This window comes from Gallinula chloropus (genome assembly GCF_964237585.1).
Source record: "Gallinula chloropus genome assembly, chromosome: 4".
In the NCBI taxonomy this organism is placed as follows: domain Eukaryota; kingdom Metazoa; phylum Chordata; class Aves; order Gruiformes; family Rallidae; genus Gallinula; species Gallinula chloropus.
Window position 1 is genome coordinate 71,364,879 of NC_140088.1, and position 27,578 is coordinate 71,392,456.

A 27,578-nucleotide genomic window follows, 5' to 3' on the forward strand; every position below is an offset into this window, starting at 1 on the left:
ACAATGGACCTGACATGCTAGCAAAGCTAACATGGGATTTTGAGGGAAAGAAACTAGGGTGGTTTGGTTTTTTTTTATTTTTCTTCTCCACCTTCCTGAAAGGTGGTACTTGTCTGAATCAAATTTATTTTTAGCTTCTTGGCAACAGAGAGATGACAATTCCTGTTTCAATACTTTGGTTTCTTATTGCAAAGGAATTTCTACATCTTTAGTACTCAGTCACCTTATGCCCTTTGTGGAAGCCTGCTTTCACTCATCTACAGCACTTGCATCCAGTTTAGTTTAGAAATAGGTTTGCTGTCTCAATCTGTCAGATTTAAAGTTCAGGTTTAAGAAACAGGACTTAAAACAACTTGACAGCACTAGCTGAAATAGTAGAGAAACAACGGCTACTCTGCACCCCCAATTCATACAAGAGTGATTACTCCAGAATGTTTTCATATGAAAATTACAATTACATTAAGGCATGAGTTTCTAAAATGGAAAAGCACTATTATTTGTGGAATAACTCATCTATAATCATAAAACACGGTATTACAAAAGCCTACCTTTCTGGTAAATATAATTGTTGGATTTTCTGTGTTTACAGAAACAGAATATCAACTTCTCCACAGAGAAGTAGGCCTTTTCCACTTCCACAGGGTATGATACAGTTTGGACTGACTCAGCAGCAGCTCTTACAGTGACTTCCAATCTTGCACACATCTTTATTTCCAATCCAGATGAAAAAAATGCTTTCTCAAAAAAAGAGGTTACGAGATACAGCAATTACTTTTCAAAATATTAGAGAACATAATTTTCACAGGATACACACAGGGTACACAGTTTCCGTTTACTTTCAATATTCACAGTAAAATACCTTTGAAAAATAATCTACTTAAGTGCAGCTTAGAGCCATCAAGTGCCAGTATATTTTGTTCTGCAGAAATATTTATAAGATACCAAATGCCAGCTGAGTTACTCTTCTTGTATTCAGACGTGCTCAACCAGTTGTGTACTACATCCATGCTGAAAGAGGTTTCTTGGAAAGTTTGAAGCTTCACAGTTTTGTCTCTTCCAACTGAAGCTCTACATCAAAGAATAAACGCAACGCTCCTGGTGCTTCAGATGTGAGGGATAAGACACTGATCATCAGGATAGCTCGTATAGTGAAGACACCATAATGCCCTTTGGGTTTGGGATATCCATGTTGTACAGTAAGACTTCCCTATTCAGGCAGACTGTCCTGAAGGTCTACAGTCAATTAAATTTGTGGAGAAGGAACAGTGAGGAGACCAGTTGGCTTGATCTTGTTGATTCCTCCATCTAGGATGCAGACCCTTGGGTACTTGTTTTTCACTAGATGAGCTGCAAACTGAAGCAGATGTATCATTAACACACTGCATCAAAATCAATATAAGTCTGTGCTACGTAAGACAAAATAAAAAAATAATCAGACCTTAGAACGTTGGGTTTTTTTCCCCACCAACTAGTCCAAAACAGGAATTCAGCCCTATCTGTTGAAACAGCTGGGGTGAATTTGATGGTTGTCAAAGTGTCCCACTGATAACCCTGAACTTTATTTATCTCTGCTTCAGCAGGATTTTACCTTATTGTAACAGGATTGTTTAATCTCAGAGTAATCACTGGAACGCTTCACAAAGCATGAAATAACACTGATCTAACTGCCAGCTGTTCTCTGTATGTTTCCAAGTGTACAAGGATCAGAGTCTGATGGCACAATCATTTGCTTACCTGTCAAACTTGCCCAAAATGACTCGATTTCACAGATATCAGATATGAATTTGGGGTCTAGCAGCTGTACCCTCCCCAGCCTCCCCCAGTCTGTCCATAGGCAATTACCCAGTGTGAACACATCACACATACCACAGTCCTTGAAAGCCCAGTTAATTCATCCCATAACCCAAACACAGGAGCTGTTGGTTTCTGTGTAGAAACATCATTAAAAGTTGCTACACTGATGAAGAAACAATATTTTATGTATCAAACTCACAATGATAAAAAAACCACCCCAAAATTATGTATCACAATGTAAAAATCCAAACCCAAAGGAACTATATTTTGTGTATCACATCACACGTGCATTACATTAAAAAGCAAGCCACCAAAACGGATTATTCCAAAAGAAACTACAATACTTCTACCTTATTTCCAAAAGCTGAGAAAGACTGCCCTATCATCCTAGTCCTTCAGATTGATGCTTTACACATGGTTGACAAATTAGTACCAAAATGGCCTACACAAAATATCTGTAATTATCTTTATGATTCTTTAAAGTTATTTGGGCTATTATTCCAGAACCCAGTGTGAGCATAATGTCCAAATAACTCACAATGCACAAGCAAATAAACTACCAACTCAGGAACAGCAGTAGACACCCCATCTAAATTTAGTACATTTCTTTTTATATTTACATTTCTCCTAATTACCTTTAATAGTATGAACAGATACTAAAGCCGAACAAGATGTTACTATATCATTACCTGGATCAAGGGCAAGTCCTGAAATACTCTAACAGGTAACAGCTCATAGCAGCAGAGTTTTAAACTCCTTCCACAGCCAGAACTTCAGAACTTTTGCTTCACACTGAAGGTTTTTAAAATATGTAAGGAACTAATTTCTGTCCACTTATGTGTCAAACACAACTACTGTATTCCTTTCTCTGTGTTTCAGGATGGACTTAACCAGGGAATGAGCAACTAGTACATGATCTGTAACCACCAAGGACTTGAGACAGACTAAGAGGAGGTCATGGTGAATGAGTCAGGACATTTTTTGACTGTCATCTTTTTTCAGATACTTGCTTAAGGAAGACCAAAAATAACTTTGATTGTCTCCCATTAGTCTGGGTCAGTCAGTGCAAGATTTGAAAGATCCAACAATCAAAACAGCTAACAGTAACGTTAGACCACATACAGACGCCAGTTTTCATGAGAAAAGTAAATGCTATGCTTTTATAGATAGCCTCTGACACAGAGATATCACTAGAAGAGTCCAACTATCTCTCACTACCAATCACAGTCTATAAAGATGTAGTGTGTAGTAAAAGAAAAAGATAATTCTCTTTGTCAAAAATAGCACTCAGCTGTGCATACCATGAGCTACAAGAATAGTATATATTCCTAGTGAAATACTCCTACCAGACATCTCCACTTCAGATGTACATATCTGTCACCTCACAGTGCTCTCCACTTGTGACTAATGGACAGTGCTCTCTCTTGGACACCAATGCTGTTCATAGCTGGCAGAAATCAAAAATGGCAACAAGCTTGCAGACTGACAGGAAGCAGCATGTTATTTGCTGTGTGCAATGTCCTGTCTGCAGAAAGGTTTCAGATGCCCTACCCATAATTTATCATTCCATATAATCTGAAAAGAAGATATGCAAAGGAATGATTTTTATTTAGGGTCTGAGCATTAAGGCCTGTGTCCCACTGTGTTTTAGAACTGCTTTAGTAACCAAGGTATGGCTGGAAATAAGTTTTCTTTACTGCACATGACAAGAGGTTCCTGCATAATCCTATGGTGAAGACCCTCACGCATCTTGCAGGACTTTGGCAAAGCAAGCACTGCAGCATCATTGGGTGGTGGCAAACGACAGGCAGAGAGAGCACACAAGAAGATGACATCCCACAAGATGAACTCTATCAGCTTCCACGAGCTTGCACATACACCTCTCTCTACACAGCAAAGGAAACAAGAGTCAAGGTTTATCTCATAGGGTACTAGGATTTGATCCAGTTAGACATTCCTAGTTTTACTTTCTGCCTTCCCATACTGTGTCACTGAAAGCAGAAGCAGTAACTTTTGGTAACTTGTAGATTTAGAAATAGTCATCTTATTAGCATTGCTGTTTTCCTAATTAAAGCTCTGACTTGGTATCATTCTGCTCGTCAGTACACGCTCGTGCCTTCCTCTCCCAGACAGAGGAGACAGACAAGAAAGGGAACTTGTTCACCATGTTTCTGAAATGTTCCAACTCCACCTGGTATCTTTCCCTGCCAAAATCCACTGTACCAAGCTAGTATTTACAAAACACATGAAAGTGTTATTTCTGGCACGTGCACTGATAGACCGGCATGAGAGGAAGGACTATTTGAAATAGCTACACTGACTTCTCCCACAATGTGAACTTCATTTATGTTCAAATATCAGTAACATAATTCCAAGAAATTAAAGTTTAAAAGAGTTTCCTAAAAAGCTGAAAAAATCAACGATTCAAAAAACAGCAAAATTTTATGTCTTAAAATCCAAGACACTCTTCTGAATCAATATCACAGATTTTTCTACAAAAGAAGCTGCCACCTTGGACTTCACACATGGGCTTTATTTCCTTTATAAATGCTATCACAAAGTGTCAACTAAAAGTGTAATAACAGGCACCTGAACGTGTACTTTCTAGTTCACTAGATAATCTAATTTACACAGGTACTCTAAAGACAGAAGATAACATGATGAGGACATAAGCAAATGGGTTACATCACCCTTAATAAACTATAACCTGTAAACCACCTACCTTTTAAAGGGAGGCTTACTGAAACATATAAAGGTAGTGCACAATTTAATCTTCATTACACAGGTTGATTTTAAATAGAAATGAACCTTTGTCATTGATTAGGTGATTATACTTTCTCAAGTTTATCAGACGCCTGTGCTGACATTCACTCTGAGATATATCTGTTTCCCCACACCGCCTATGGATCACAGCCCTCCGTAACGCTTCTGCTTTCATTTAGACAACAGCACTACTTGGGGGAAATGGAGTTGAGTCTATCGGAGGTGGCAGATTAAAGAGATGCTAAAAGATTTTAAGCTTATTCCTTTCTGCCTCAGGTGGCCTTTCCTTAACATGTGCTTCCCATGTGTTCCTCCTGGCTGCATCTGTTTAAATTCAACTTCATTTTGCTACTTTCACAGCAAATATTAATTATGAAAGCATGAATACATGAACACCTTGTTTAATGACTACTGTGTGATGGCTTTAGTGGAGACTTTGGAAACTCTATTAAGTAATTTTAAAATCTATCAATCAATTCTACATAAAACACCCTTTCTGGTGAGTATAACAGAACCAGAAAATTGTAATTTGCATTTGAAAGCAGTCAGCTAAGACACTGTCATGAAGATACAAGAAGTAGGCTTTCAGATACAGATAAGATTACAGCAAATTTGTACCAAAATTTGTACAAATATTAAACATTTTACCCTGTATTGGTGCTGTGCTCAATACAAACAACATTAACAGGACTGCTCCTTTAAGTACCATCAAGGACCTCAATCTGCACACTGCAGCATTTATCAAAATGTTTCTATTAGCTTGTTGCAAGCAGTAAAATCACAGCTTTCAAGTGTGCTGAATGTATTACACTAGGCACATCACATTTCCAGACTAACAGCAAAGAGTCTAATAACACAACACACAGCTTGAGCAGCATCGGTTCCCAGCACCCTTGGGGCTAGCCATCAGGGTTGCTATGTACACATTATTCACTTTCACAGACATTCTTGTGACGGGCTGTAATTAAAGGACAGGCTGGGAGGAAAGGAGGAGTAACATACTGTACCAGAACACCCAAAAAAGACTGCTCTGACAAATATTACCAGGGTATAAAAGTAAATATCATACTCTAAAGGAGTCAGAAGAAAGACTTCAGAAGCTGGAGAAGAAACTAACCAAATTTTGTAGTACTTATTCATTTTCACAAGATTATTAGTTTTTCATTTGTAAACACATGCTACACAAACCTCTCAGGGACTGCATTTTGTTTTCTCTATGTTCACAGTCAAGAGTTCACTACTCAGAGCACACAGTCAAGGTGGTAAGCCTAGAGCTTTTTAGACAACAGTTTCCATACGCAACAAAGCAGACCCAAAACACGAGATTATTTTTAGTCAGTTGTTACTTATATTAAAGGGCTCCAGACAAATGAAATGGCACTGTAACACCAAGGGAAAACCAGCCCCCTACTGTCTCCTACATCAACAAAACAGTGCCTAGCTACACTACAATATTAGCAAAAACTAAATGGAAGTACAAACCACAAGCAGCAAAATGTGTGAATATGTACTAAGTAAAAAAAAAAAGGGGGGGGGGGGGAAGAGTGCTGGTAAAAAGGGAAAGAAGAGAGAAAAACCAATGGGGAAGTGAGAACAAGAGAAGGGACAAAAGATGAGAGCGGAAGAAGCTAACAAGAAGCACTTACTGCTCTAACAATATCAAGGAAAAATTCTTCAAATGCAGACCCGGCCAAAAGGAGCACTTTCCATTCCAGCAGTACAGAAATACAACAGTAACTTAAGGGACTTACGTGCAAAGATTTGAAAATAAGCCTACGCAAACAGGTAGTTAATATCTAGTTTCAGAGTAGATTTTACTGGGAACGAAAACAAGAGCAAAACCTCAAATTTCTCCAAGTAATAACCTTTAAACACCTGCATTTAAAATGTTCCACTTAGAACCGATATATTAAAAAAATAATACCCAGCTGAGAGTGAGCACTTGAAAAGGAAAATGCAGTTGCAGAGATTGAGCTGTTGTAACACAGCTAATTTATATTAACCTAAACATACCCAGCACACCCAATACAGGTGAATAGATTGTAACATTAAATGCAGAAAGCAAATCTATTCTATTTCAGATTCAACAGAAAATAAAAACAGTTGTTAGAGAACAGAAATACGTATTTTTAAGAAGATGCATAACAGTTGGTTTGAATATAAAAAAGAAAGCACAAGTCTTTCTGAGAGATTCCATCCCCCTCCAAGTCTAAAGATTGTCCTAGATGTTGGAAAAAATGCTGGAAGAAATCCTTGGTAGTGAAAAACCTGTCTTTGTGATTAGCAATACTTTTTATTAACAGTACCCAAATGGAGTCTTTTTTTCATAACCACAGCAACAGCTGGTTCGTAAGCGTGTGGCAGGTTCATATAGAAACTACCAGCTCTTAGATATTACTGAGGGCAAGCCTACACTCATAGTTTTGTTCCATTTCTTCTTAAAATACAGGATAACAGTCCTTAGACCTCCCAAACAACCCATAGATCTCCCAGACAACCCTTAGACCTCCCAGATAACGGACACACTCCCTCCTGCAGCAGTCAGTCTGTCCTCTTCAAAAGCTGATTCAGATAGAGCTTAGAGAAGAGCAAAACAGTATCAGTATGGGTACCGGAACTGCCAAATTTGACAAATCCCATTCTAGCTGGCAAGATCTTGACACAAATCTCCTGGACCTGTAACACATTTATTAGCTCATTACCATCTCTATTTTGATTATCACTATTTATTTCACATTCTCTCAACTGGAATAAGCAGGAAATACAGAAGCTTGTCTCAGAGCTGAAAAAGAACCCCCAAAAGTGGTCGTTCTGTGTTATAGTGCAGCAGCATTGAGTGATACAGATACAGTCTGATCTATGAAAGGAGAAGTGTGCTCTTTCAGATGCCCAGCCCACAAAGAACAACCACAGCCTGAACATGCCTGAGGAAAAATCTGGAGCCTGACAGCACCATTCCATGGTTCAGATTCACCATGTCCCATCTTTCCTGTCCTCCCAAACAGCTAAGACAACTTGAGATCCTGCTTGCCTGCACCTCTGATAAATCAGATATATTTTGATAGGTAAAGCTGACGACCCCACAATCTCTCATCTCAGAAACATTCAAACCTCTGTGTAGTAAGATACACAGATAGGACAAACAGTGTCCACATCAAACAGCTAACTGTAATTTCCAATAACTGTAACTATTTGTCTCAACAGTCAAAGAACAGAACCTATCTGGAGTTCTAGAAATAGCCTGCTTTCTTTGGCACCTATTTCAGAAGAGGAAAAGGATACCCAAATTCTACTCCTGAACCTTTCATTCCACCCATTTCTTCTTTTGCACCTAGCTGGAACAGGGAAATATTTAGGTAATCTTTGCTGTACCTGAGGAATTCAGTGCAAACTAATGAAAGCCACAGACAGGCAGAATTACAACAGTGTAACACAACTTCTGGCTGGCAGCCCAAGTGTCTGTCTTGGGTTGTATGAAGAGCAAAATACTAGCAACAGCAGCTAGGCTATCTTTCTGTCAACGGAAGAAACCAGGTATACCAGTACCAAATAAAATAATATCTCTTTATAGAATAATGAAAACTTTCCTGTGTCTTGGTTAGAGACACAGCCTTTCAATCTCTTCAAAACACAAACTTAATCCCTTCCTTTTTAAAGGCAACAAAGTAGCACCTGATGATTCCAGCAGGATGTTCTACTGAATGCGGGAGAGTGAAGCTTTAATAAAACAAACATGAAAAAATCCATTCTGGAAATCTGAAGGAGCCCCTCCATCCTTGCAAAGCAAAAATATCTTCAGTTTTTGTTCCACTTGTTCAATCACTTTTCTGCAGAGAATATTTTCAAGAAAATACAGAATCTAAAGGATGTGTAATGGAAATTTATTGCCTAACTTCTGCTTACTTTCACTCTGGAACTTTCATTTGGTCCTTCTAACTAAATGTGTCTATGTTCAGGAACACGAATCTATCTGCCCTTTAGTATTCTATGCACTACCTAATCTTCAGATCACCCTATGAAGTTTCATAGGTAACCATTTCAGTTCTTAAAACAGATTCGTAACACGAAAACAGCTTTAGCATGCTGGGACTTGCTTCTCTGGCATTGCATGCTTAAAAGGCCTGAGGAAGATGAAAACAACCAAATAAAATAAAATAAAATAAAAAAACCACACAAATCCAGTAATAACTGGACACTTTTACCTCTGTGTCTCAGCCTTCATATAAAAATAAATGAATCTTTGATAGCGTGCTGAGAGAAAATGTTGCTTTCATATAGGAAAAAAAATCAGTCTAGGAATATGTTATACTAAAAGAATCTTGAACTTGACTGTCTCTGCCTTGTAGTGAAAAGGGTTGGAAAGATCTCAGGGAAAATCAGGACTACTTGTCTTTGCTTTGGAGATAATTCATATATTTTATCTATTAGCTACTGTGATACAATAAGAATGACTGCTTTGCCTCAGTAACTTGTAGAAGTTGTCTAGACAGTGTATTTAAAGCAACATAACTTATCTAGATTAAAAAAATAATCAATGTAACAAATCAGAAGTTACAATTTAGAATTTATTTCCCTGCTATAAAGACAGATGCTTTTAAAGCTTTGACTTACAGCTTATCTACTGTGCTGTTCCAAGGCAAAAAACGAGTTGCTAATTATTAGACTGATTAAAAGTTCCTTTATACTTTATTGTTACAGCATTTAACTGGCAATAAACCAACCACACATATTAAAACACTGAAGAAACACATATATATTAAACAACCACACCACACAGGTAGAAGTGCATCACCGCCAAAATTGAATTTCTGGCGCATGATTTAATATCAAGAAAGGTATTTCTTCTGTTCTAATTTCAGCCAATGTTGCAGTAAGAGACAAAAGGTTGGAAACAGATAATAGCTTGGCACCTCAAAGCTGACAGAAGAAAGAGGAATGAAGTAATGTCACCCTTCCAAAAACAACCACCCAAACCAATCCCCCTCCTACATAAGCATAACTGTGATCTGCCTTTGCATGTGCTGCATTTCAGACTTTGGAGGTGACAAAAATCAGGAGACATGCTATTTACTATGCACCAAAAAAAAAAAAAAAAAAGCTGCAGTGAGAACTCCCTGCCTATTTAACTATTATGTTCCCAACTGCAATGATCTCTTGCCCACACTAGAATGTGCAAGGTACATATCTATCAATGGCTGCAGGAAAGGAGAATTTAGTTCACTTAAGAGATGCTACCATTTAACATAAAGTTAAAAATCAAAACAGATTCTGGGATATTAACTTCAGCATGATGCTTTTTACATAGGTATTTCTTGCTGTTTTCAGAGACAAAAAAGTATCTGCTCTGTTGGCAAGTGCCCAGCATCTTCTAGGAGAAGAAAGTCTGGCACAAAGTGAGAACTAGCCTGGAGAAGAAGCTTGAGCCGAGCACCAATGCATGACACCCAGTGCAAGCTCCTCTTCACAATACCATTACACTGGTAATGGCACACTCAGTAAAGCTCTTGTGCATCAGCCAATCTATCCATTTAACTTTTAGGGTAAATTAAATGGTTTAACAAGCAGGATTACCCTTCCTGTCCGAAAGGAGTGTTCAACTAGAGCCAGAGCTATACTGGAGCCTGCCACACTTCTGCTTCCTTTGCCTTCTGCTGGAACTGTGCTGTGGCCAAGTTTTCAGTTTCCCCTCTTGCCTATCAAGTTCCAGACAGCATTTTCTTTCCAGTTTAAATGCTTTATCATCTGGCACCAAATCAAGTACAAAAGATAGAAGAGAAGTGTGAGAAGGGGAAAAAGGCTTTTTCTACATGTCTGATCAGTACACTCAACTGTGCTTTTTTTTTTTTAAATAAAGTCTTTAAATGATGCCAAGTAGGCTACTAATACAAAACTCAATTGAATGACTCAACCTTCCAATTATAAATAGCACCATAAATAATCAGTGTTTTCTGACACTTACCCCTCCCTCAGTCCTGAATAAATTTAAACCAAAAATCTAATAGTGCAAATCTCCATATTTTTAATAGAGTAAATATCAGTGCACACCTCTGTCTTCGTTATGGTAGGAGGGTACAGTTTGTGCCTCATTCCTTTTCAGCTGGAAATAGACAATTCTGTTTAGAAAAAATACATTTTAAGCCAAACTTCTTATAATATTTCTTTGGACAAAATTTGTTTCCATGTATTCACTTTTGCAATTTTTCATTTGATTGGTTTACCTAGTAAAAAAATAATAGCTATTGTTTTTGCCAAGCCTCAAGCTACACAGCATTGGATTGGTTAAATTCATGAACAGTGGCAGGCAGCTCTATGCACCATGCAGAGTAAAACTGACATTTGTTTTAACAAACAATACAAAAAAGGAGTTCTAAGTTTTAGCAACAGTCAAATTGAACCTAGTTTTATATGTACTCTGAGGGTGCAATATAGGTGGTGAGTCCCTACCAGTATTTAGGCTCCAGTATTTCATTTGTGGTCAAACAGGTCAAGCCAATATTTGGTTGCTATTTAAAACTCTACACTCTTTAGCTAGATTTTTCAAAACTCTAAAAGCAAATGACAAGGCTAAGCAATATTCTCTTTTATGGAAAGCTGTAATATTGACAGCTCCAGGTAAACAAGGTAAAGACTCTCTCAGCTGTAGAAAGTCTGGGTCTGAGTACAAGGCAGCACCCTCATGTGACTGAAATACTTGCATGCTGTAAGTATTTCTTTAGCTGAACTGCAAAGGAAACATTCAATTTCATTTAACATAACATTTAAAAGCCAAAACAAGTCTAAGTTTGCCTTAGAAGTGTCACTACATTACAGGACAAAATTCTATCTTCTTAGTTATGGTGTAACCCACAAGCCACACTGTAAAGCCTCTGTCCTTTAATTCCTTCTGATACTCATTTCAGGCTGTTTGTTTTCCACAGAATACTTTGTGTTCATTTGCTTCAGATAAACCATTTCTCCCTGGTTCTGGAAAACAACTCCAAGAAGATAATTTGGCAGTATGTGAGATATCTCTCAAAGACACTCATCAGTGAATGCCACAGCACTTTCTTTTTCCTTTTTATGTTCCTTGGTACCCTAGTGAACAACTGGGCTCTTACTGAGATAAATTAAGACGTTCAGTGATTTAAAATTTAATTGCTGAAAGAAGTTGCATTTTGTGCATTTTTGCATTTGTTCTTTTGTATGGGGAATGGGGATTTATGAATTCAACATTTAGTGAGCTATGGGGATTATTCTAGTTGATTCGTTTCCTGTTGAAATATTTATCATGGACTTAGCCAGCTCTCATGTACAAAGCTAGGCACTCACTGACTGAAATTATCTGAGATATACTAGATGGCATAAGAGAGACTCTGCTACTATTTAAGAGACTTCATCTAGACCACAAGTTAATTTTCTAAGTAATGAAATGGTGGTTAATGAAAGGAACTTCTCGCGCTACTTAAACCTCCGTATATGTATAAAAAAACACCCAACATTTGTCTGGCAGATGCTTTATGCTGTCCATCACATGAAAAACTTTTAATGGTCCACGGCCCTCCTTGTTGTATTAGAGTTACACTTACTGCTCTTTGAGTAAATAGGCTTAAGAAACTGGGGTGAACTAAAGTTATAACATACATAGGAGCATTTTCCTCTGGTTCACACCACCTCCAAATACTTAGTTACAAAATGGAACAGGCTGAGTCTGAAGTCTTGAATATTCTGTCCAGTTAAATGCATTGACAGTAAAAGTATCATACAAAAGTTATCATTCTCCATTGGAACCTTTCTCTTCTTTGCTGACCACAACCATGAGCTAAATGATTCTAAGATAACTAATCAATACATAATTCATATCCCTGCTAATAAAACCCCAATATCTTATTTCCTTTGGACTTCAAAATGTACCTCTCCCTACCCTATTTACTTTGTGTGTGCTTCCTTATACAACAGAAAGTAAACACATCAGTTTTGAAGATTAGATCATACTGATGCACATTAGAAGTGCTGATGAAACTTCTATAACATTCCAAAATAAGGATTTTAAAGCTGAAAAAGGAAATGTTTTGAAATGAAATTCTTTAACATCAACTTCTGCAGCTATTGATAATCTGTAATATTTTTGTCTAGAAGCAGAAACAAGCAGCAACAAAGAAGTCCCCCCCACCAATCCTGTTGTCGTATCCAAAGTTACTAATCTGAATTACCCAGATTTGACTATTTATTTACTACTATATGTATTCATGCCATTGATGTATTTCTAAGTATAAACATGTATGTTATAGCAATATACTTACAGTAGCTGTGTTTTTCACTGCATTTCCAACAATCACCACAACTCTTCCTTTAAAGCTCTGGAGCGTGGCAGTTGCTGGGCACTGGACAAGATCCCCTTCTGCGGTAAATGCTGATGCAAATGGGACGTTGATGCTGCCAGAAATGTGGCCACGGTTAAAGCTTAGAAAGATCAGTTAAGGACACCTGAAAAGCACACAAATCTGTGGTACACATGCAGTTGTAAGATGAACCTGCTCTTCTTCCTGGTTGTCGAGAAACAGTGTCAGTCTTTTGTGCTAATATACTTTGAAAAGCCTCATTCACTATTTACTCATACAGAGAAAACAACCTCTGACACTAAATATAAAAGAGGGGCATAATGAAGAGCTGTTTGTTTTACAAAGAGCAGCACTACAGAAACTGATCTACTAAATGAAACACTCAGCACTACCAACCAAATATCCACAGTATACCTGTTTTCCAGGATTTTACTTCAAATCAGCTCTAGTCTGGTAACAGGATATTGTGTGGGACAGTGTAACAAAAACCTTTTATAATTTTTTAATTCCAGGGACTTCTCTGGCATCAGTATTATCTCCTGATGAAGAAATTTCTCTCTCAGAAATAGCCTGCATTTTTTCTGTTTTTTGAATAAGGAACCACATTTTCAACAATCTTGATCCAGCAGTAAAGAAGCTGCTGGAGTCCAGAAAATGGTGTCAAATTACTCAGACACATGAATCTGTATTTAATTGGAATTGTTAACTGATGCCTGAAATTAAAACATGCAAAAGAAATATTTTAGCCCAAATATTCACATTGATCCACTATTCACTTCAATGTCTAGAATCTACACCTTTCTAATATGCATGCAGTATGTCAGTACCATTTGTTACACTGGAAGATCTTTTCTAATGCTAGAAATGGTGGAAACCTGTTTAATCTCTGTCATTGGAGAACCAGCCAGACATACATGAAAGGAATGATCCTCTTTTCTCAAAGCAAAGGTGGACTAGAACTCCTGATTCTTTTGTTATTTATCTATTGACTATTGTTTGCCCATTGGAATTATCACCTTGTGACAAAGCAAGCTAAAAGTACATCTACTGCAAATACAAATCTCTATATCACATTTGCTATTAAGGAGCAATACTTAAAAAAAAATAGATTCAGTAACTAATATGTTCCCAAATACACAGTATACCATTACAAGTTATGCCTAGTAAAATCTTGTAATTATTCCTACTTTTAGATTTGTGTTGATGAAATTGCATGTTCCAGGCAAAGCACGTCGATAAGAATGATCCTCCTCTTTCAAAACTCAAAGAAACCTAGGCCTCTAACCATAGTACTTCAGAAAAAAAACAATTTAAAAGAAATTCCACACACAAAGAAGTGTGTATTTGAAAAAGAACAAACGAGTAAGGTGTACATAGGGTAGCAACCCTGATAAAATATAGCTTCAGGAGATATTTAACACATTTCTGATTATAAGCTAATTAGAGGACATAAGTTAGGGCAGCCATATCTGAATTATCTGACAATAGGAACTGATTTTGCACTAAGGGATTGGCAAAGCACATGTGCTATCAACTCTTCCTAAAATGGGAAGACAAAAAAAACATTTATCCCCTTCTCTGCCAACCAGGCCTCTCCATTACAAAACAGATCTGTCTGGTCCTTCCATTGTACCACTAGCCTTTCCATTATTCACCATTCTAACATTTCACTGCCGGCAAACAATATGGGAGTAATCAATACACGTGTGATTAGGCAAGGCTGACACTCAGATCTGAAGGATACTCTTCACTGTTACGAATGTCCACCACCAGTAGTTTTGGCTTACTAGACTTTGTTTTCTTTACAGGTGTTTTGGAATGACTAGGTCCTGTCAACTCACACAAATCAATCAGATCTTCTGCTGAAATTCTTGGTGACACCTCTGACTTCAGGTCATCCAACTTGATGGAATCCCTAGACTTTAAAAGAAGAAAATGATTATCAGAGATGATAGAATTAGAGACATAGCGTTCATTGATACTTCAACATATCTGCCAGTTTCAAAGTGTAACAACCCAATTGGGTGAACAGGTCTTTTCTTTGTAACCCTGATGTAGTCTGAGTTTAAGTATCCATACAGGAAGGCTCCAGAGCAGTGCCAAATACTTATCTGCCAATTATAGCCCTATTTTCTATTAAGTTCTTAAATAAATAGATTTAGACAACCTGCACTAACTGCTTTAGTTAGCTTATAGAATCTTTCCCAGCATCAGGCGTACATTGTTAGAGAGAACCCTCTGAAAGGAGAAGCTGAAAGGCTTTATACTTGGAGCAAGAAGGGTAGCAACTGGACTCAACACATATTTCAGGGATGCCTCTGTAAGACACAGAGCTATCCCAGTGCCAAATATTACCCCAGCCCAAAGACTAGGCACAAACCAGGGCACCAGAAATGGAAGAAATAATCCTGTATTATAACCCAGAAATTTTTTTCCTTAGTTTTGGGAGAGAAGGAAACTGTGGGACAGGACAGATGACGATACAACACACACCACACCAGGTACTACTCAAGCAACTAGTTTGGTAGTACTTAAATCGTTTTTCAGAAGAGGGCCTTCATTGTGAATTCTCTCAGAACTATTCGTAATATTCTTAAAAGCTTGTACATAGTTAAATTAAGCAAAAAAGAAAAAAATTAAGTCAGATTCTTAACAAGCAAGAGGCACAAAGTTCTGCAGCACACAGGCTTTTGTCCTTAAGAACACTGGGTTTGCAAAGCCTATGAGAAATGTCTAGAAATTAATAGAAAAAGTGACTATAGCAGTCCATCACACATGAAAATATAACACTTCTTAATTCTTTCTCTCAGTTACCCTGGTTGAAGTTCCAGAACTACATATGAACTAAAAGGTCCTCATATCACTCAAATGTTGAAAGTGCTTATTTTTTAATGCTTTCATACACTGTGTAATTAAAAATACATCAGCAGGCACCAGAGTGGTAAGGTATTACTGAATTACGCTTAGCCTTCTGCCTCAAGAACTTTTTTCTGTTGGTGCCATTGCCTGAATCTGAAAAATCACAGATAAATTTTAAAGCAGCTTGTTTTCATTATACTTAATCCAGCAGACACCAAGTTAATAGGTTGGTTAATATGCAACATCCCTCCCCACCTTCCAAACTGAACACCACCCCCCCATTGCAGAACTCAATTTACTCCATAAATTATGTACATCAAAGATACACTCATGGAACTTAGTTCTCTTACTACAGAACTCGTTTGTCTTGTGCAACCACTGTGCTCCAGTTGAGCAGGAGGTCAAATAGAGGCAAAAGTTGTTTATAACTAAGTCCACAGCTGATTCTAGTGAGTTATTCTGGCTTATCAGGAGAAAGGAACAAACAAAATTACTAGAACTCATTACAAAGAACATCTTCTGAAAGATCTTCAGGCTGCTTTGATGTATTTTCATGAGGAAGACGACCTGTATTAATGAAAGAGTCAACCATTTCGTCATGAAGATGTGCTTGAGCGCTCGCTCTGCATTTGTTCAGAACAGTAGCACAGGCATACAGAGATGGACTACAGAAAGTGGGAAAATAAAAAGAACAAATAGAACAGTACTGTGTATTTCTTTAAAGAATGAGTCTATACAGTACACTAAGAAAATACATCTTTAAAAGTATCACAGTAGCAAATCTTCTGCTTTGAAAAACCATTACATTTCTGTCACCTTGTTTTACATTGCAGCAATCACACAGATTCAAGACACTATGTGCTTATAGCCCGTGAAAATTATAGCCCGTGAAAATATTCAGGATAACAGGAGTAACCCATTGAAGGAAACAGACGTTACTAAACTGACTGCCATTAGTTCTAGCTTTTGTTATGGTTTCTAAACGTCTTAGTTTCTCACTTCATCTGAGGACTAATCCAAGTTTAGAGAACATGCTAGAGAGAACAGGGAGGCATACACATATTTTCCCAAGATACGTCGTAGAAAACAAGATTTCTTAGACAGTCCTTCAAGAGTTACAAATGCCTTCACTGTAAAGCAGGTTATCATAAAGCACTCAACAAATTACAAACAAAATCAGTAATTGTACTTCAGGCTAATATTAGCCCACCAAACTACCTTTTCCATTATGCATTCAAAGGAACTTACAAATTGCTAGTCTCAGCAGGTAATTTCCTCCCAATTTCAGAGTAATAGAGGTGATAACAAAATTAGAAAAATGCTTGATTTTGTGGATAAGATTTTATCAATTTTATCTGTTTAATCACAATAGCCAATACTCAAGGAAAACCTGTTTAATAAAAATGACAGAGTGAGTGATGGAGGTCATGGCTCCCAGTTACTGTCTAAAGCCACCTCTCAGTGGAGTAGTTGGATTTCCTCAAGAGGAGTCCAAGGATATGAATTGCCTCAAAGGGGAATAGGAGAAGGAACAACAAAGTCAGACTCTTCTGACAAGCTCCAGACTTCCCAAACTAATTCAGCAGCCCATGTCTAGGGGTTTCACACTCTCTCCTTATTTAAAAGTATAAAGCCAGAAGTACTGCTCCACAGATAGACACCATCAATAGGTTTTAATACGTTTTAACAGGTTTTAACCTGTCAGTTTTTAATAACCAGAACCAAGTTTTTTGGGTTTTTTTTTTCTTTAACTGGGTTGAAAATAAGGAGCAACCCATTTAACTGCAAATTTTACAGCCTTTTTTGCTTTGCTGTAGAGTGTCCTGATCTGCCTAAATGGTACATATAGTGATACAGTGTCTCTATATAAGTTTTGAATAAAGCTGCAGCCTAAAGCACCTTGACAGACCTGTGGGAAATAGAAGTGCTGAATCAATTCTTTTTTTTAACAACTATTTTATTTCCGTCAAATTGCAAAGTGAAATATGTGCATGCACTTATAAGATCATATTTCCTAATTACATTTAAAAATTGGACTTCATCTGCTGTATCTGGTAACAACTATAGTTCATGGCAGGCATTCTCTCATAGGAATTCAGTTCAGCACAAGCTAAACACCGCTAGCACCGAGCTGTCAATTTTTCTACCCAGTCCTCCTCACACCTCCTTTTCATACCACCGTTCTGCTATGGATCCCTGTAGTTCAGCACCAGACTTTAGTTCAGACAGCTCTTGAGGCTGTCGCAAGCCCTACCCAGTCAAATTTTGCAGATTTTTCTGAACTTTTAACACCTTTCCTACTCCTCTCCACAATGGTGTTCTAGCTGTTGTTTACCACCTTAGTGACTACTCTTCCTCAGCCCGGCAAAGTGAGAGGAGATGCATGAGATGCAGGCTGACCTTTTAGACAGGAGGCTTAACACTTGTCCTGACTACTGGCTTCAGCTCCCTGTTTAGGTTTTATTACATCACTGCAGGCATTGGTTTCCATTCCAACTGTGAAGAACCAGAAACAACAGTAGGTGAAGAAAGAAAGAGGGCCCACTTTAAACCAAATCCTTTGAGTAAGATTAGTTGCTCTTAAAAAAAAAATATTCATGGCACTGATAGTCTCTTTATAATTATTTACAATTATCCAACAAATTGTGAACAGGAAATAGTATCCAACTGAGATTTTGACTCCAGCTAAATTAAGTTGCAGGTAGTAACATCTCAGGACAGCTGCTTACAATATCTTCTTGAATTTGTCATATGCAAATTTTTGTTTGCATTAAACAATGAAGGGAGCATAAGGATTATCTCACAACCCAAAATTTCCATGCTAGCAATAGTTAGTGCTCTATCAGGGGTACAAACAGGACAATTTAAAAAAAAAAAAAAAAGCCAGGATAACCACTGGGAAAAGCCCAAGTCCAAACAGCTTATCACAAATATGATATGTGTTTCTTCCTTTCAATTATCCTTCTGCTGTGATCTTTTTTTTTCCCCCCAAGGCAGACATGGTACATAACTTCTAAAGAAACATCACTCTAAGAGCTGCAAAAGCTCTACTTTAAGCAGGGTGCCAGAGGGTAGTTTAAAGTCCAGTTGCACACTTGTGTAGTGCTCCACAGTTCAGCCCATATACTCATTTTACAGGTAGTGTAAGTAGTTGTATACTGATTACAGCTTTGAAATTGAGAACCACGTTCCTGTATCAAGATGAACTGTATGTCATTATTTAGAAAAGTTAAGAATTATCAGAATGATACACACATTTTCACATACATGTACACACAAGTCTACTTGGGCTAAGATACAAAGCTTAGTACTAAAGTTTCTTCACCTTTTTTCCTAAAGAGACACTTAATTTTGCATATCCTAACTTCAAGTATGACTGCTTTAGACTAGTCAGTTATAAGAAGTTGTTCATCAGGGAAGACTGCTTAATCAGTAGGCAAGTAATAGAAAAAAAAATACTTAAGCTGAAGTCTGAGGCCTATGTGCCTCCCAAAAGTTTCCCTAACAACCTAATTTTTTTACTTTCAAAGTACTTATTCGTCTCACCCCATTAATTTTCAAATATGCCTGGGAATTGCTAAGACACATGCATTTACTCTTCTTAATAAGAAGAAATAGGCATTAAGAATTTTTTTTTTTTAATATTAGGAATTAAAGCTGCTTAAAGTATTCTCAAATTAGAAGTCAAGCTTCAGAAAGATTAAAGCACTCCAGAACATAAGGCTGGCACAATCATAGTTCCTATCTATTTTTCCATTAGCCTCTAATCTCTTACAGGCATTTCATCTTGACTATTAAATGAAGATAAACATTTTTTTTAAAAAAAAGGAGCAAGTATCTTTAGTTCTGCTGAACCTGAACTTAACCATCCCATCTGATAAACATAGGAGCTGTAAAACAACTTTTTTTGCATGGAAGGACAACTATATCTAAGTAGAAGCAGGGTTTCCCCATTTTGTCTTTGAAGTTGGAGGAACAAAATAACCTATTCAAGGTATCAAAAGTCCTTCATAAAGAAACATGCTTCATGGAAGATGTCATTCCATAGTTTTGGAACATAATGTTTTGTTTCAGAGATCGGATGTATGCATGTATACCAAGGAATATGACAACAAAACCGTTTTAAAAACAGCTTAGAAGGTAACATTGTTAAAAATTTCTGAAGAATTATCAGACAGAGAAATAGACAAAAGCAGTTTCACACAGCAACCACAAAAGATGCAACTCCAAACCAAGGGTCATGCTAGTTTGTAGAAAAGACCAATACTATTTATGCTTTTTTTTTTTTACTTTAAGCAACCACAGTGGAAGAATGTGGTCACTTCTAAAGTGACCATCACACAAGTTTTGGGCTAAATCTACTTGTACAGGGTAGCATTATTTTATACCAACTAAAATGCAGCAAACAAATGAAAACAACTGGTAGAAAAGAAGAGAGAGAATAAACATGAACAGGACACTTCAGGACAGATTTGTAGGCAAAGCACCTGCTGTCACGTTTTTATCAAAAAAGCAATTTTCATGAGAGGCAGAGTTAGTTTTCAGGAAGTATCTGAAAGCAAGACCAAATAAGACCACTGGATTTTAGCTGCATCACGAAAAAGGATTTCATGACTGAAAGCTATCATTACCAGTATGTTTGCATTTCGTATTTTCTATGCAATTTTTTTTTTTAATATCCTTCATGAGTAAGTAGATGAAGGCAGAACTTAATCCCCTAGGAACATTGTACTTTGCATATTTATTTTTGGTGGGGTGTTTTTGATTTTAAACAAACAGAATTAATCTGATTGCTCCCTTGAATTCTGATGGACTGATAAGCGAAAAGTACTTACCACCTGTACCAACTGAGAAAGAATGATACTTAAACCAACTGTTGCTGACAAAGAGGCCTATACAGACAGGGAAGTATTCTAATGATCACAAATAAATAAAGAATAATACATGTCTTGACACACTCCCTATTCTTCCTCACCTTTCCTCCTTCCTGCCATTTTTTATGATCATTATTAGTAAAGTGTCACTAAAAAAGGCTTCAAAGTTTTTTTTTAATTGCAAGCAGGATGACTTATAAAGAAGGAGCCAAACCTCCCATTTTAAGAACTGTTTTCTAAAATTTTTAAAACACTTGAGTCCACTGTTCTCCATGGCACCTCTCTAGCAAACTCATTCTTACACTTCAGATGTAGTCCTCCCTTGCCATCATATTCTGCTTCTCTAATTTCCCAGTCAAGACATTGGTGCCTTCTTTCTCCATGTTCCCTATCTGCCTCTACTTCCTATTTCTTCAATATTTCGTCTTCCACCCTGAACTCCTACACAAAGGCCCCTGCTCCAGAACCCACACCGTTAACCGAGTGTCAGTTAAAAACTGCCTCTGTCTTCATACCGTTGTAGGCTGCCTGCAAAAATGTTAGGGAGCTCTGCTTGCTGATGTAGCTCATTACTACAGAAACCTCTCTCCTTTTCCCTGAAATAACATAATTGAGTGAATAAGCTGAGTCAGCAGAGCAGAAAGACAAGTTATTTCCTGCATGCAGCTAGGAAGACATGCTGTAAAGTCTCATTAGTTATTGTCTCTGATAAAACAGATAAACACTTCTTACCAATACAGGGAACCATTTTAAAATACAAAGCTGAGCCATAATCCAGTCATGCCTCAAAAAACCTACAAGATGCTTTAACATGAAATAAAACTTGAAGTAGGAGCAGCAGCAAGAATAATCTTGCAACCTTTCTCCACTTTCCATCAGTGCCTCTTTTTTCCCTTGACAGACATTTTCCCCTTGAGTAATTGTATTACTTTGCTTTCAGAGAAAAGTATTAGTGAATATTAAGAACACAAAGTATCAGATTCCCTTGCACTCTTTAAAAACAAAACCAACAGGAATTTAATAATACATTGTTGTAGTTTTGTGTGGCTGGGTTCTGGTGGAGAAGGGGGGTTGCAGTGGTGGCTTCTGCAAGAAGCCGCTAGAAGCCTTCTGTAGGCCCGAGAGAGCAAACGCCAGCTGACTCAAGGCCAGACCCGCCATTCACCAAGGCCAAGCCAATCTGCAACAGCCACAGTGCCTCTGGGAATCACATTTAGGAGGAAAAAAACCTGCAAGCAGCCGCTTTTTGACACCAGAGAAGGGAGTGAGACGATGTAAGAAACCGTGCAGACAGCAAGGCCATTGTAAAGGGGGGTGGAGGAGTCGTCCCGGTGTCAGAGAGAAACATGCCCCTGCAGCCCATGGAGAAACCCATGGTGGAGTGGGTGTCCCCTTGCATACCATGGAAAAGGCTCAGATCCCATCTGCAGCCCATGGAGAGGCCCCACGCTGGAGCAGGTGGAGACATATAGAAGATGCTGTGACCTGTGTTGGAGCAAGCCCCTGCCAGCACTTGCAGCCCATGGACAGAGACTGAGACACAGAGATGATCGAGGGAGAGATCCGCAGTGGAGCAGGTTTGCTGGGATGAGAGGGCTTGTGACTCAGTGGAGAACCAGGCTGGAGCAGTCTGGGCCTGAGAGACTGAGACATTCTATGATTTTATGACTGGACTCCATAGACGTGACCCACACTGGGGTTGCTGGTGAAGAGCTGAAGCCCTGTGGGAAAGGACTCACATTGGAGAAGTTCATGGAGGACTGTCTCCCATGGGTGGGACCCCACGCTGGAGCAGGGGAAGGGTGCGAGGAATGTCGTGTCCTCCCCCGCCAGCTAAGAAGGAAAACAGCTCATGAGGACCTGACTGAAACCCTATTCCCCCAATCCCTGCCCCTCCCTGTGCCACAATCAGGGGGAAGGACGGAGTGAAATCATGTCTAAAGTGAAGTCTGCTAAGAAGGGAAGGGTGGGGAGAGGTGCTTTGAGGTCTGGTTGCACTTGTCATCCGACTCTGATGTCTCTGGGTGTGCAGTGCAGTGTAAAGGAAAGAAGATCTCTAGTTTATTATTCTGTGTTGTGTCTGTTTCGCCCATGACATGAATTGTGGAATGATTTCTCCCTGTCTTTATCTCGACTCCTAAGCCTCTCAATATATATTTTCTCCCTTGTCCAGCTGAAAAGGGGAGTGATAGAGTGACTTTAAGGGCCAAAGCTGAACTGGAACTCAGACTGGCCAGTTCTGTAAAAGATAATAAAAAAATCCTTCTATAGGTACATTAACAGTAATAAGAGGGTCATGGAGAATCTCCAGCCCGTATTGGATGCTGAGGGAACATTAGTGACAAGGGATAAGGACAAGGCTGAGGTCCTTAATTCCTTCTTTACCTCAGTCTACATCAGTAAAGATGGGTATTCCCTGAGTACTCATCCTCAGGAACTGGCTGACAGAGAGGGGAGGAATAGCAAAATTCCCATGGTTAAGGAGGAAATGATTAGTGCCCTACAGTTAGATACTAACAAGTCAATGGGGCCAGATGGGATTCACCCGAGAGTGCTGAGAGAACTGACACATGTGCTTGCCAAACCCCTTTCCATCATCTATCAGCAATCCTGGCAGACTGGGGAAGCTCCACTCGACTGGAAGCTGGCAGATATGACACCCATATATAAGAACAGCAGGAAGGAGGATCTGGGGAACTACAGGCCTGTCGGTCTGACCTCAGTCCTGGGGAAGATCATGGAGAGGGTCATCTTGGGAGCTATCACGGAGCACATGTGTGATGGCCAGGGGATCAGGCCTAGTCAACATGGGTTTACAAAAGGCAGATCCTGTCAAACTAACCTGATCACCTTCTATGACAAGGTGACCCGCTTAATGGACAAGGGGAAGGCTGTGGATGTGGTCTACCTGGACTTCAGTAAAGCCTTTTACACAGTTTCTCACAGCATTCTGGCTAAGAAACTGGCTGCCACTGGCGTTGACAGGTGGACCCTCAGCTTGGTTAAAAACTGGCTGGATGGACGGGCCCAAAGGGTGGTGGTGAATAGAACCAAATCCAGCTGGAGGCCGGTCATGAGTGGCATCCCCCATGGCTCAGTCCTGTTTCCAGTCTTATTCAACATCTTTATCAATGACCTCGATGAAGGGATTGAATGTTCCCTCAGTAAGTTTGCAGATGACACTAAACTAGGAGGAAGTGTTGATCTGCCTGAGGGTAGGGAGGTTCTTCATAAGGATCTGAACAAACTGGACCGATGGGCTGAGACCAACGGGATGAAGTTTAACATGGCCAAGTGTACAGTGCTGCACATGGGACATCACCACTCCATGCAGCGCTACAGGCTTGGGGGAGGTTGGCTGGAGAGCTGTCAGGAAGAGAAGGACCTGGGGGTGTTGGTTGACTGCAGGCTGAATGAGCCAGCAGTGTGCCCAGGCGGCCAAGGCGGCCAATGGCATCTTGGCTTGTATCAAAAACGGTGTGGCCAGTAGGTCTAGGGAGGTAATTGTGCCCCTGTACTTGGCATTGGTGAGGCCACACCTCGAGTACTGTGTGCAGTTCTGGGCTCCCCACCATAAAAAGTATATTGAGGTCCTTTAGCAAGTGCAGAGAAGGGTAACCAGGCTGGTGAAGGGGCTGGAGGGCAAATGATATGAGGAACAGTTGAGGGAGCTGGGATTGTTTAGCTTGGAGAAGAGGAGGCTGAGGGGAGACCTTATCACCACCTACAACTACCTGAAGGGAGGTTGTAGAGAGGTGGGTGATGGTCTCTTCAGCCAGGTGACAGCAGATAGAACAAGGGGAAATGGCAAGAAGCTGTGCCAGGGAAGGTTTAGATTGGATATTAGAAAAAAAACTTTTACTGAAAGAGTTGTCAGGGCCTGGAACAGGCTGCCCAGGGAGGTGGTTGAGTCACCTTCTCTGGATGTGTTCAAAAAAAGGGTTGATGAGGTACTTAGGGATATGGTTTAGCATAGGATGGGAATGGTTGGACTTGATGATCTTCAAAGGTCTCTTCCAACCTTGTGACGCTGTGATTCTGTGACTTTGGCGGCTGCATCTGGACTCCAGCCAGGGCCAAACCACCACACACATCTCAAAAAAACCTGCAAGAGCATTCAACTTTAGCTGCTATTTATCCACAATTTCTTTTTTTTTTTTGAACCAGCATTAACAGCAGCACAGCTCTGGGTTATTTTCAGTTATTTACCACAGTGAAGCCTGACAGAGAATAAAACATACTGTTACGCCTCTACCTTAACTGGTGACTGTTAAGAGGAATGTTGAATTCGAATAACTGTCAAAAAGTTTGAATTATGCTTAGCCAGACAGTCACCCTGTAACCTATATGTGCTTTTTGCATCAATCTACTTTGTCTTCTGTACCACTGCTCATTTTAGAAACCTGGGTCCAAATTTTGTTGAGATAAGTCATTATTAAACTGAAACATCGATACCTATCAACTTAAAATACATTAATTGTGTCATGGTTTTGTCCCAGACAGCAGCTGAGCACCGAACACAGCCAGTTGCACACTTTTCCCTCCATGTAAGAATCACACTGAATGATAGGGGTTGAAAGGGACCTCTGGAGATCATCTAGTCCAACACTCACGCAAGAGGAGGCTTATCTAGAGCAGGATGCATAGGAAAGTATCCAGACTGGTTTGGAATATCTCCAGAGACAAAGACAACCTCTCTGGGCAGCCTGTTCCAGTGCTCTGCAACCCTCACAGTGAAGAAGTTCTCCTCATACTCAGGTAGAACTTCCTATATTCAACTTTACGCCCATTGCCTCTTGTCCTGTCACATGGGAATGAACAAAATGGGTAAAAATCCCAAATTTGGGGGTCAAGATGGACAGTTTAATAGGATAACAAAGGATGAGAATAATAACAGTTATAACAACATCACCACCACAAGTGATGCAGAAATACAATTGCTCACCACATTCGAAAGGAAAATATAACAATCCAATACCCAGTCAGTTTCCAAGAAGTGAATCTGCCTCCTATCTAGCCTCCCCAGTTACATATATAGGGAACATGACATTATGTACTAGAGAATATCCCTTTGGCCAGTCTGGGTCAGCTGTCCTGGCTGTGCTCTCCCAGCTTCCTGTGCACCTGGCAGGGCATGGGAGGCTGAAAAGTCCCTGACTTAGTGTAGACACAACAAGTGCCTAGCAACAACTGAAAACATCAGCATGTTACCAATATTGTTCTCACACTAAATCCAGAACACAGCACTATTCTGGCTACTCAGAAGAAAAAAATTCCATCTCATCTGAAACCAGTACAGTTTGCAGGATGGGCTCTGTGCCTAACTTCTGCTGCAAGTTCAACTTTGCAATCAGTATACTCTTGTTCTTCTAGTTATGCTGTCACACTCATTTGAAACTCAGATTTCCCCCAGGTAACAATGGGAGAAGAGAAAATATAGATGCACAGCTGTAAAAATTTTACTACTAGATAAAGACAATGTTGACATGATCACATAGGCCAACAGCCAATTGCTACTAGGCTATCGACTTCAGGGATGCAGCAACAGCACCAGGCAAGAGAGCTGCATCCAGGGGAGTCTGTTTCATCCTGTTACTGAACTTCTTAGTAAGATTAGATCAAAATGACAAACGTCCTGACCCAATGGAGAAAACACACAGCACTTCGCCTGGCCTGAGGGATACGATGGAATCCTGGATTCCAGGTTCAAGGCAAGCTTCTACACACATCTACATAGAGAAAAAGAATAGGGCAGGACAGAGAGCTGGGGAATAGAGAAAAAAGTCTCCTTGGGCCTTTGACAGAAATAAATTATCTCTGTCATAATATAACCCCTCATGATATCAGGAAAATTAATTCCTACTACATTTTCTCAATAGCATTGCTACACAACACTGAGCTCTAAGACACAACTTTCACAGCTGCAATGTATGCAAGAAAAGAGTCAGCATGTGCTGGAATTAAAGCCTGCTGTGAGTTGCAGGAGGTAGCTGCCTCTGTGCACCAGAGCATACATACCTGTGTGTGAGATAAACCAGAATTTACTTCTCTAAAACCTGCCTTCAAAATTTTCTTGCCAAATCCATTGCCTTCTAATGCCTCAAGGACACACAAAAAGACTTATTTCCACTATAGTTTTATGTCACAAGGAGAGCGAAAGTTAGTGCTGGAACACCTGAAAACAAAGTAACAACTGCATTGCCAGCCAGCCAGCCAGCAGCCTGCAATTAGGACTACAGCCTGCAATTGTGCTTTACTTGTGAGCTCACAAGCTCATCTTGCATATTTTTCAAGGCAAAATTCTAAAGCATACCTCTCAAACGGTTAACTGTTCATCGTATTGTCAGCAACCCAATAAAAAATTACCAGTGAAATTATTAAAACACTGAGGTGTGCAATAATTTCCTAGCATCTTCCATGCACTGGATGTACATTGAAAAAAAAAAAGGAATTGGTTGAAAAATAGCTCAGAGCTACTATTCTCCAGTGAGACAGCAAATTCCTCTTGTTAAAACTAGTTTTAACAGTAGGCTTTGCTCCAGGTGTACTTGTTGAGAGAAACATTTGCACAAACCCAAGTTTTCAAGAATGGAACCACACCAGATCACACATCGGAGAACATCCACCAGTAACTGGTGAGGAAACAATCAACCAATGCAGATGGAGAAACCACAGGTAAAGAACACAATGGCCCTTTGCAGAGCTCAGCTTTGGATTGCCAGCTACAGCTGAGTAGTGAGTTGGGCTGGGCAGATGTAACCCTGGCCAGAAAGACTACTGAAATTCTTGTTTCCCTTCATTTTTTGTTTCAATACTCCAACCTTTTACTTTGTGAAGGACTGACCTCAGACCACGTTTCCTGTGCTACTGCATCTATATCAGACAATGTCTTCTCACAGGATACACTCCACAGAGGGTAAGTTTCGGCACAGAAAGGTAAAACAGTTGAGTCAAATCAATCTCTTGAATG

General features: G+C 39.3%; 1 protein-coding gene across 3 annotated transcripts in view; it reads right to left on the reverse strand.

The window, feature by feature from the left end:
• Positions 1-774: 774 nt before the first annotated feature.
• TBCK (TBC1 domain containing kinase) overlaps positions 775-27,578 on the reverse strand; it is a gene marked incomplete at its 5' end in the record, with an annotated part of 99,378 nt that continues 72,574 nt past the window's right edge. For all 3 annotated transcript variants that reach the window (XM_084262759.1, XM_084262758.1, XM_084262757.1), the window contains 3 exons: positions 775-1,354; positions 12,837-12,996; positions 14,620-14,795. In XM_084262759.1, the coding sequence (XP_084118885.1) occupies positions 1,244-1,354; positions 12,837-12,996; positions 14,620-14,795 (447 nt within the window). In that variant the 3' untranslated portion in view covers positions 775-1,243. The remainder of the gene's footprint in view (positions 1,355-12,836; positions 12,997-14,619; positions 14,796-27,578) is intronic.